This window comes from Mytilus trossulus, unplaced genomic scaffold (genome assembly GCF_036588685.1).
Source record: "Mytilus trossulus isolate FHL-02 unplaced genomic scaffold, PNRI_Mtr1.1.1.hap1 h1tg000398l__unscaffolded, whole genome shotgun sequence".
NCBI lineage: Eukaryota > Metazoa > Mollusca > Bivalvia > Mytilida > Mytilidae > Mytilus > Mytilus trossulus.
Window position 1 is genome coordinate 593,345 of NW_026963347.1, and position 12,825 is coordinate 606,169.

Here is a 12,825-nt window from a genome sequence, read left to right on the forward strand (position 1 = left end):
AATATCAACCTAAGAGCCGCATGGCTCGAAGGCTGATGTTGATCGAGTGCTGATAATACATGCGATATGAAAATAACATGTTATGATCTTTTTATCATATGCTTCAACAATAGAGAAAAACAACAGATTCATATATTGATCCTTTTTCGTTGTCCCCAAATAGAAGTCCAAAGAGTGAAAATTCACGGAAGTTGGACCCCAAATTTAGGATATTCAATAGGAAATCTTTCTATCATATTCCTCAACAGAGAAGAAAAACATTTCATATGCCCGAATCGACAAAAAAATAACATAATGAATATGTTTGGAAAATGCAACTTTTTTTAAAAAGGAACTTTCTAAATTATGTTTGAACCTGTTAAAAATGCATTTATTTAATAATTTTGTTTGTTTGTTTGTTTGTTTGTCTGGGTTTTTTAAATTTTTTTTTACACATTATACTTTCCAGTATCCAAACAATTGTTTTGTACATTTCTTTGTATTGTTTTTCACTGAAAACGTAGCATTGAGGTGTATTTTCCGGAATTTGTCGAGTACATGTATCACCGGATAACGTTACGGTAAGGCATGTGATATCATAACAATCGAAGCATGTGATAAACTTTTCATATCAACTCGCTAAGCATCAATTCAAAAATATGGAATTTACGTTAATTTAATGTTATTATCATACAGTAAAAATCGTATGTTATTTAGTCTAAGTATATGCTAATATATATATAAATTATGTTTGGTTAGTAAACCTCGAGGATAGCCACTTTGATACTAGTACACTGAACAAGTAAATATAATTGTTAAGGATTCAGCTGAAGGACGCCTCCGGGTGCGGGAGTTTCTCGCTGCATTCAAAAACCACTGGTAGCATTCGGCTGTTGTCTGCTGTATGGTCGGGCTTTTGTCTCCTTGACAATTTCTCCATTTTCATTCTAAATTTTATTTCTATTAATTTTGTATTTCTTTTTTCCAGAAATTACATAAGAAATGGAGTATGTTTATAGACTTCTACGTCCTGAGGAAAATTATGAAAACGGTATCAGAGCAAAAAATCCGAATTCTTCAACGTCTGTTTTCCGACACGTCCTTGGCGGAAGTTGGGGTCCTACATCAAAGTACATTTCAACATGCGGAAGTTTGCAGGCCCTCAGGGATTTTGCATCAAAATCAAGGAGGCCAGGGGAAATTATCAAAATAAAAATAGATATGCTGCCGGAAAATGTTGAAATAATAGATCTCCGAGACTACCTCAAAAGGATGGAATACATTGAACACACTAATGACGAAGATGAAATTAGGAAGTTCAATAACTTTGCAAACAAATTTGAGGAAGTACTTTTGGCAGGTTGTATTCCAGCTAGCTGCATTGAGCTTGTTTAAATGGAATTTCAACTTTTATATTTTTGCAACTAGGTCGACAATTGTGGTCTCGGACCATGTTATTGTAGTTTTATGACATACTTATTTATTTATTTATTTGTTTTGTTAATTTATAAGAAACATGTATATATATTGCATGCGGGTTTTAAAATCTGTTTTTAACCATCAAACTGTGATTCGTCATATTTAATTTGTGATATGATTTTTTATACTTTTTTAAAAGTTGTATGTTTACTGACTTTCAATATTTAAATTATAGTTAAGAACTGTTTAAATTGTTATATCTTGTATTATTAAAGTATTTATATTGATAATGGCATTCCTATTTTGTCAATTTATTTCATTTTTCACATTCTTTTTTAAAAATGAAAACTCGCAAACAAAATGAGGCATATTGGGTTACATGCCAAGCTAAGTATGTATTTCAGTCTCATCTTTTAACACTCGATACGAAATGGTCAAAAGACCACATTACATGTACATAGACAATAACTGTTTAGTGTCTTTGAATATCAGCTGTATTTGTACGAGGCTAGGAAACAAGGTGTATGCGAGCTTTTAGCGAGCTACTACACCTGTTTCGAGCCGAGTACAAATACAGCTGATATTTAAAGACACTAAACAGTTATTGTCTTTATCCTGCAATTAATTCTGTATATTGTTTCAACTTGTATTTAAAAAGACACAAAAAACTAACATATTTAGTATTTATTTTCGATTTGTAATCCCTTGTCAGTTGAGGCCCGCGTAGTAATATCAAAATCCCACATTACGCTGAAGACGGGTTCGCAGAGCAAGAATCTCGAATGGTGAACAATAATTCATCGCTCAAGATGAATAATTATCTATTTTAACATAACAACTAATTTCAACAGTAAAAACAAATAACAAAACATTGTTAAATTTGAAACAGAAGTGTACGAGTTGTCCTACGCTTCAGACTTGACATTCACTAAACATGCATGCTGAAATTGACATGGCTGATTTTGTAACACAATCATACACATTCAGTATTCAAGTTTTGAAATCGACAATTGACATAGTCATTGGAATGCAACTGGAATACACATTCTGAGGTCACACAGGTTCAAACAATACTCAGTCCGTCAGTGGGCGGAGCTTTAAAGCGATATCTGTATAGTATACAGATACAGCATAGCGATATCTGTAGGGCTGTATCTGTATAGTAGGACACCCAATTGCAGGATAAATATGAATTATAAGAGCAGCTAAACAAAAAAAAATTGACAAAATTGTGACAAATACGGCTAAGGTCATTTTTGTCTAGAATAATTCAATCAAAATTTCACGTACATTTTTTAGACTTAGCAAAATCAACGAATATGTGGTATGATTGTCAATAAGACAACTCTTCATACGAAACCAAATGGCACATACATATAAACTGTACGGCAATCAACTTTGAGTAAAGACCATATTGCATAGTAAGCTGTAAAGGCCACTAAATGATAAAAAAAGAAGAAAAACAAACACATTTGTACCACAGCAACAAACGACAACCACTCAATTACAGGCTCCAGACTTAGGACATGCACATACATGATCGTTTGATGTGTTTGGGCTTTTGATTTTGCCTTTTGATTTTGGACTTTCCTTTTTTAATTTTCCTCTGAGTTCAGTATTTTTGTGTTTTTACTTTAATTTTATGATACAGAATGTGACGGTGTTAAACATGTTAGCACGATCCAACCATCCCCTAACCTGAGACAAGAGTTGTAACAGTACGACATGAGAACGAACTATATAAATCAATTGAAAAACAACCTTAACTCGTCAGATAGATACAAATAGAAACACATACATAAAAAAAGCACAGAGTGGAAGAGGGTGGGTACTTGTACATGCATCTCAACAACACTTAGTATATTAAATCTGTGAGTACTCGCAGTTACTGACAGCTAGTTTAAAGCATCTTCGCTAGCTAAGGGTTCGATCCACTTCCGCCTCTTCACCCTTGACAGGTTCAGCCAACACTTGTGATAACAATGATGCGCAATCTATCGATTATTTAAGGTAACGCTGATTTCAAATACATTGTTGTTGACAAATTGTAACTCTTGAACTCTCTTCAGTGTTGTGGTAGCGACTAGACTTTACAAACTTCGTGAAGCAGAAACCGAACATATACTAGTAAGCTGATATTCCAACATTAGAGCCAGAATGTGAAGCATACCTAGGAACTTAAACATGTTATATAAGTCAAGTAAGATAAAAAATGAACTGTCACTAGATATCGTTGTATTGAAGGGTAAAACTTTGTTGCACAATTAGAACGTGTCAATTTTTTTTATCTATTACACATTTTCTACATTTACACGTAATCCTATGATGACTTGGCAATTTCATGTAAATTTCATTAGCAACACCACGTGCTTCCTTAGTTTTATGCGACAATTTTACATCTCAAGCGAGGAGCATGATATGACAAATTATCACTCAAAAAGATCAGAGAGAAAATGCATAAAATAACGATAATTGGATGTAACGTATATACAAGAGATCAACCAATCGACACAAAAGTAAAAAAAAATGAATTATAGAAAAACTTATCGTCCCCAATTAACAAGTGCTTTATTAAAATGAACGCGTTTCAAAACTAGGAATAAACTATGCAACTTAAGTTCTTTAGTCAACACAAGATTCCATTAGTTGTTGGCTTAAGTTCAGTGGCAAATATTTCATGCATGTTCAGGACGAAAACAAATGTAAAAGGTGGGTTCTGTTATATAGACCGTTCGGGATAAAGGTAGGACAATTTTGGATTGACATGGAAAAATGAGGGTAACTATGTTTGATATAGGGACAGACCAATTGGCCTTACAATATAGGCTACCTACGTATACGGTTTCATTTTATTGAAAACGGTGTTACAAGTTATCACTTTTGGTGCATATATGTTGATACTTCAAACAGATTGTATAGGCACTTTTTTATGGAATTAGGCTTATTCTGGTTTAAAATGATATGGTGTAGTGGTTAATGCATCGGACTGCTAACACAAAGGTTCCTGGTTCGATTCCCGTTGGGATGAAAATTTCAGGAACTCAATTTTCGGCTCTCTCTTGACACCATTTGCGAGTATGGTCTTAAGGAAACGATGATAGTCCGTCGATAAATGGCTGACCCGTGTTAAGAGAGAGCCATATCGCTTGCACGTTAAAGACACCCTTGTAGATTTCGAAAAAGAGCAGGCTAATGCCGCTACAAGGTAGCACTCGCACCCGCAAAGTGGAAAGGGATTAATAGACATTTGCGAAAACTCGCATACACCTACGATTAGGATTACGATTACACTTACAGATAACATTTAAACTTCGGTCGTCTCAAAGTGTAAATACAAACAGTCGTTCAAAACCAATGCTATCTCTTTTATGATGATTTTAAATATTAAACAATTGAGTTTTCAATCAAAACATGTAACATATTTAATATTGGTTGTTGTGTTTAACTATAATAGTTTTAGGTATGCCATATGTTGAAGGCCGTACATTGACCAATAATGGTTTACTTTTATAAATTGTTATTTGGATGGAGAGTTGCCTCATTGGCACTGATACCACATCTTCATATATCTTTATATGAAAAAATGAACGAACAGAATTTCATACATAATTTGACAACTGAGATTTTTTTTAAGGAGAAAGAGATTCAACAAGTTGTTGTTTAAGAACTACATGTATATATAATATTTTTTGCGTGATATTTCATGTCCCTTTCGGTAATTTTTTATAATCTTTAACTTTATCTCAATCGAGAAAACAGTTTGTTTACGTTTCCTCTATCAACAAACATTTAAAAGTATACGAAAATTTGTTTTTGCTGATTATATTTATGTCGACCTTTTAAATATAGAATTTGAACTATAATTCATCATCGTCAGACTCTGATGAAGAGACACCAAGACTACGTAGGAACGTCGGAACCTTTTTCGTAATAAACTTGCTGTAGGCCTCGTGATTTTTTCTAATCAAATTCATGAGCGGCATTTTTGGGGTTTTGGTTTTTGTAGCTTGGCCCTCTTGCCAGCTTGTGGTTGCTCAATTTCCTCCTCATTCGAATTCGTGTTGTCTCGTTCTTTTGGTTCCTCCGACTCTTTTGGTTCTTCCTGTTCTATATTTTTTTTGTACTGGAGAAGCATTTTTTTTTACGGTTCTGGATTAAGTGGCCCGTTATAATCATCTTCAGAGGATAGATTCTCAAGTATCTTATTCCTTTTGGCATTTGCAGTTGATGGGCCAGGGACATTTTGATGATTTGTTTCTTTGATGCAACTATTGTAGAGATCTTGTGCTTCGGTTGTCAGACTATGGATATTTTCCTTTACTGTGTTAATTATTCTGTCCCCCGAACACGGATGTGTCTGATATACCCTCAGCATAAGTAAAAACTCCTGGTTAGATACTGCGACAGTTTTCTTTTTCCGTTTAAGGAATTGAGGGTCATGTAAAAAAGGGGTCAAATAATTAAAAAAAATATTAAACAAGAAATTGTAAAAGTTATTAAAACCAGGATATGTTTTTGAGAGCAAGACATCCAACGCGAGTTTCTTTAAAATTTTGATTATTATGCAGAGAAAATGTAGAAAGTTAGACTGATAACCCACTATAGAATAAAGATTGAACATGCAATCGGATAATTAAAAAAATATAAAGTTATGGGGACTTTGTGGAGCATCCAAGACAGCGATTAATATCTGTTGTGACCATATGCGCTGCCTTCGTTTGCCGCCGGAAAGATTTATTTACATAATAAAAAAACATCTTTATTTGTTTTTTGTTGTTTTTATCATTTTGAGATGACCCTTTGTTTTTTTAACTGTAATCGTAAGTCTAAGGTGTTATCCTAGGTGTAAACCTAGTTTCCGCAAATGTCTAATATAAGTTGCAAAACTTGTTTCCCAATCCACTCTAAATAAATATGTTTAAACTAAAATGATATCACTTCAAATTATCCTTTTGAAAGATGAAAAGTCTACAAAACCAAATGCAAAAGAACGAATGGTTTTATGATGAACCAGTAAGAACGTTTAGCAAAAGTCAAATCTAGATTGTGAATTTGACCTTAACTCCATTTAAAGGTCATAGGTCAAGTCAGTGATCTCAAATAAAAAGATCACAGGTTATTGTAAGGTTAAGGAGTTATACTGATTACAAATACATAAGGGGAGAACATTCCTATAAAGGATGACCGAAACACTACGACTTGTATTAGATGTGTTGAATTTGCGCCATGTTATAAACAACTATTTGGCAAACGCAGTGTATCCTTAACTATACCGGTTTCATAAAAATAAAGATACTAGTAACAAGCAAAGTTCAAACCATAACCTTGAACTTTGCCATTGACATGTTTTAACTCAAAATGGCTTTAGAACTTCATATCAAAACATTTTAGGCTTATATGATCTATTAGTATGAATTTATATTATAGGAGTCACGGGGATACTTAGTCTTGAATTGGTCGGGTATGTTCAATTTCAGTATAAAAACGTCTTAATTGTTAATGCCCCGTCTCGGCAAAGGGGACATTAAGTGGTACCAATTCAAATAATAACACCTACTGCAGTGCTATCAAACAGAGGTATATAGTACTGTAATAACAAGCTTAAGATAATAGCCAATTTTAATGAGTGTGTAAGTAACCTTAATATCTTTGGTAAGCTTGCTTGCTAGTTGAACCGTGCAGTCATTATTAGGTTAGGTAAACTATCCTCCTTTAAGATTAGACTATTGCGAGAGACAACCAATTAATATGTCTGTAAGACCAGACTACTTCGAAAGCAGGGTATAAAAAAGAGGATGTGGTATGATTGCCAATGATAAAACTCTTCAAAAGATACCAGAATGTCACAGAAACTAACAATCATAGGTAACGGTACGGCCTTCAACAATGAGCAAAGCCCATACCGCATAGTCATCTATAAAAGGTCCCAAAATGACAAGGTAAAACAATTCAAACGAGAAAACTAACGGTCTCATTTATAAATGTATATTAAAAAATGAACGAAAAACAAATATGTAACACATAAACAAACGACAACCACTGAATTACAGGCTCCTGACTTGGGACAGACACATACATACATAATGTGACAGGGTTAAACATGTTAGCGGGATCCCAACCCTCCCCTAACCTGGGACAGTGGTATATATATATACAACAGTACAACATAAGAACGAACTATAAAAATCAGTTGAATAAGGCTTTTAAAACTCATCAGATGGACAAAAATACAAGTGGACGTAGTATACCTTACTGTATAATGACTTCAGGGTTCAGCTAACAATCAAGCTAACCAAAGATAGTATTTTACCTACACACTCATTGCAATCGGCTGTAACATATAAATAAAATATGCTTCAGTTTAGACATTATTTAGTCAAACTATATCTTCCTGTTAGATTGCATTCATAGATTAAATGTATAGTTACTAATTACCTTCTATAACTTACAGATAAAATATGCAAATATCGTATACCAATTTATTGATTAACTTCTCGTTTATCTACTCTTATATAGATTTGAAACGTGTATTATGATATGCCTGGTCCGGAAGAGTTGGGTTATCCAATATTGAATATTACTATATATACTTCCAGCTTAATATTTGACCAAGCCCATTCTTTTTGTTGTTTGAATATAAAATTATCCTATTGTGATAGGTAACCGTATTTCAATACACATTGCAATTTTGTTCCAATTCTCTATACATTTGTACAGTCTTTGATTAAAACTTAAGATGTTCAATAAAATACTCATTTAGTACTTTTGAGACAGGGTGTAGTCCTATAATATAAGACTCTGGAGGTTCATATCATTTACATTCAACGTTTTTTATCGGATATTTTTTTTTTACTATCAATGTTGAACCCCAGAGTCTTATAACAAGTATCCATTTTCTCGTAGTGGATTCCCAACGAATTTTTGTGGGAACTTTGAACGACAATTTGACAATGTTTACGAAAGTTTTAAGTTTACTGATGTCATTATCCTTTCAAGTGAATATCTCAAATAATAAATAAAATGTCTTACCTTATCATATGTTGGATTTATATCCTTTTTTTTAGCCACTTTTCAAACTGTCCCCCCTTATTTCAAATTGTCAAGCGGATCAAGTACGAGAAGTTCCGCAGGTCTTTCCGAATGTTAATCAGTTGTACATATTTCAGAATATTCATTGGAAAACGAATTTTGTTATGACTTTAAGATGATTATAAATGTTGAAATGATTAAATTCATTTTTATTTCGTCATCAATAGAAAAGGAAGCTTACCATCAAATCTTTCTAAACCCTTAAGAGGCGACCATTTAGTATTCATAAAAAGGTAAAAGGATGGTTGTATAAATGAATGCTATGTCCCGATGATAACATGAATTACACGGTGATAATTTCTACAAAGACTTATGAGGGAGGGTAGGAGGGGTCCCAATCCCGAAATCCCGAGCTTAAAAACACGAAATCCCGAAATCCCGGCCTTAAAAACCACATAATCCCGAGGTCCCGAAATTCGAATAAAGAATTCCCGGATCCCGAAAGGGTCAATCTCGAAATCCCGAGCTTAAAAACACCCGGAGTCCCGATAAAGATCCTATCCCCCCTCAGTTATTGAAAGAAAGAAAAACTGTGTAATGAAAATAATGGTCAAAGCTGGAAATGGTGACTATTATTACATACACGAATAAGGTAGTTGGCTTTCTCGATTTACTTTCTTTAGAGATTTTTTTTTCATGTTGGAGATTTGCCATTACAGCGGTTTTTTTTTCCTCTCGCGGAACTGGCCATGTGGTATAAACTGCTTACATCAACTTCATTTAAACTCTATTAATGTAACATTATTTTGTCTCATCGGCTTCAATACCACATCACCTTGCAATTTTGATTAGGGCTAATTGCATAATGCTTGTAGAGTAAAGCTTTGGTCGACTTGCTACCTAAGCTTTGTAAAAAAGATTCACATATCAATACAATATATATGTATACCTAGTTATACATTTAATACATAGCTCACCGGTAATAAGCAGTCTGGGGTCAAATGTAAATAAATAAACTGTAAAATGTGATTCTATAAGTATTTTGTAACATGTTAAAAAGTGATTCAAATAATATGAATATTACACAAATTACGCAAACCAATAATTTTATTAATTTGAATTTATGCATTACAATATCTTTCATGTTTCTTGTGCTGTTCATCTGAAGGCCACTTTTCAATTTCTTTTTCTTATTTATGATTTTAAACGACTTCATGTACTATTTCAAAAAAACTTATTTTCTTCTTGTCATATTCAAACAATAATAATACTTCAATGAGACATCACACAAAAAAACAAACGTAAAATTGCGGGATCAAAATACATGGATAAAAAGTTTAAATATCAAATGTCCAAAATCAGTGTTGTCCTATTACCGGTATATTGGCAATAAGCTGACAGATGCGCTAGGGATGGATTTAGTTTGATTTTATCATGATAACTTTACTTTGTCGCTTAAAGCCACCGGCAATATATAAGCGATATCATAAACTGCACCAGCACTTGTATCAGATGTTAGAGGGTGCAGTCTCTTCACAAGTACCAGTACTCTCTGGTGTACCCCAAGGCACAGTCCTTGGTCCATTACTGTTCCTGGCCTACATTAATGAGATGCCAGAAACAGCATCTACATCAGAGACCAAATTGTTCGCGGATGACAGCCTTCTCTTTCGTACTATCACCAACCAAGCTGACAGTGAACTTCTCCAAAAGGACTTAACAGCATTGGAAGACTGGGAAAACAAATGGCAGATGAGTTTAAATGCCAAAAAATGCCTTGTCATTAGAATATCCCCCCAAAATAGACCAGTGATACAAACATCGTACCATCTTCACGGTCATACTCTAGACACAGAGGAAGCAAGTAAATATCTTGGAGTAACCATCAGTAACAACCTAACATGGGATACACACATAGACAATACAGTAGGCAAAGGAAACAGAACTTTGGGGTTTATACGTAGAAACCTCAAAGGCTGTACAAAACCTGTAAAGGCAGCTGCATATGTGTCCATGGTAAAACCTGCAGTGGAATATGCAAGCACAGTATGGGACCCAACCGCTCAAAATAAAATCAAGGCAATTGAACAGGTTCAGAAAAGAGCTGCACGATTTGTGAATAACAACTACACAGACCGAACACCTGGCTGTGTCACAAATATGGTTAAAAATCTAAAGTGGGAAAGCCTCGAAGAACGGAGGAAAACAAATAGATTGTGCATGCTATTCAAGATCCAGCATGAACTTATAGATATAGACCGTCACCAATATTTGACGCCGAATGATAACCGGACCAGAGGTAAAAACCGCTTCTTCCAAGAAAGAACAAGTACAGACACCTACGGCCAATCTTTCTTCCCGAGGACAATCAGGGACTGGAACAACCTACCAACAACAGTTACAGCGACCAACACCGTTGAGGGATTCAGAGCTGCCCTGAAGGCATGCTCTGAAAGGAAGTAGGAAAACCAGTTGTAAATAATTTTAATTGTATATTTTTTTGCGAACGTTTTAAATGTAATTTGTAAATAGCCAAGAGAAATCTTTCTGTGTTGCCCGACACTGCGTAAAGTTTTCGCGCGGAACCATTAACATTCAGCAATGAATCCGGTTCCTTACCTGGAAGAAGAAGAAGAAGATGTTAAATTGTAAATGCATTGACCGTAGACAACTTCATAGAAGATAAATCAGATACAAAGAAAGACGAACGATGCGATTTTCAGCACTGCCGGTGTCCTTCTTGTAAATGTTGTGCAAAGTGTTTAAAAAAATGTACTTGTCGAGAAAGGAGCACATTTAGTGGACGAGTTTCTAAAAACACCCAGAGATTTAAATTGCATTCTTTCTAGAACTTCCTTCTCTAACAACTTGCTATTATTCTTTGAAACAACTCGATTTTTGCCTCGCCAGCTATTATTAATTTCTATTTATACATACAAGAAAACGTTTGATGAATGAGAATTGGCTCGCTCACCCCCGTTGTTGGAACTCGTATTTTGAAAGATATTTATCTACTCATCCGCCCTCACAACTAGAAATTAACTTCTACTGATGCTTTAATAACAACTTGGACAAGAGAACTTTTGGTGAATGAGAATTGGCTCGCTCACTGTTGTATGAACTCGTATTTCAAAGGATCATCGCCTCGCCCGCTCTCACGACTCGCAATTGATTTATGTTCATTCTTAACAGTTTGGACAAGATAACTGGCTTGCTCACTCCGTTGTATAAACTCATATTTTGAAGGACATGTATGGCCCGCTCTCATAACTTAAAATTAATATCTTGTGATGCTTAACAACTTACTAAAGAACAGTTGGTGAATGTGAATAGCTCACCTCTGTTTTATGAAGCTGTACTTGGAAAATCATGTATTGCACGCTCTCACACTGGTGCACTCTCACGGAACATTTCAACTTTATACCGTTAGCAGCTAGCAGATTTCATGAACATTTGAACTCGTATTTCGAAAGAAATCGCATCGCCCGTTCTATTGAATAGAGAACATTTCTTTTGTGAATTTGGCTCGCACGCCTCCGTTACATGAACTCATATTTTCAAAGACATTTATAACCTCGCCCGCTCTTACAACTCGCCCATGATTTCTGTTGATGCTCAATTAACAACTTGGAGTAGAGAACTTTTTTGTGAAAGACGATTGGTTTGTCCCCCCCTCCGCCCCCGTTATGTGATTGAACTAGCGAATTTGCATTTCACGGAAAGTCGGCAAAATTGGACAGTTATTGGATACGAACTGACTTGCTTAATGAATAAGTTATACCTATAATTAATGTTTAAACATATTTTTTACTAATCTGTTGATACATTATAACTGTATTTTGGACATTGTTCTTTTCAACTGTAAACAATATAATTATACCGTTTTTTTCGGGGGGGGGGGGGGGGGGGGTTAAAATAGAACCATGCCAATTTTTTTTATTCTTTATGTTGTTCTCTATTCTGTTAACCCCATTCGTAATCTCTCAGCACTTTTTATGGTTATCTCAATAATTGCATGACACCATTACAATTGGACGGGTTTTCGTTCGTTGTTCTATACTGGTTAAAAATATTATCGTCAAATTCGTTTCGTTCACGAAATCCTTAAAATAAAGAATCGGCACATATATTTGAAATAAAATGGCGTGAAAAAAATTGTTTGTCAACTCAGGATAAAAGTGATGGATTAGGAACATTATTTTTAACAATTAATACGGTAAGAAGTTACTTTCATTCATATTTAGGTTGTTCCTAATAATTTTATTTGTTTTGGCAGTGGATTATTAATTTTAATTTTTGCTACGAGAAAAAATGACAAATTTTATAAGACTCTGGGGTTCAACATTGATAGTAAAAAAAAAATATCCGATAAAAAACGTTGAATGTAAATGATATGAA

General features: G+C 34.4%; 1 protein-coding gene across 1 annotated transcript; it reads left to right on the forward strand.

Annotated features, from left to right (window-relative positions):
* Positions 1 to 981: 981 nt before the first annotated feature.
* LOC134702100 (uncharacterized) lies at positions 982 to 1,374 on the forward strand. Its single transcript, XM_063563191.1, has one exon. It carries the CDS (start codon positions 982 to 984, stop codon positions 1,372 to 1,374), a length of 393 nt encoding a protein of 130 aa, XP_063419261.1.
* The last annotated feature ends 11,451 nt before the right edge of the window (positions 1,375 to 12,825 follow it).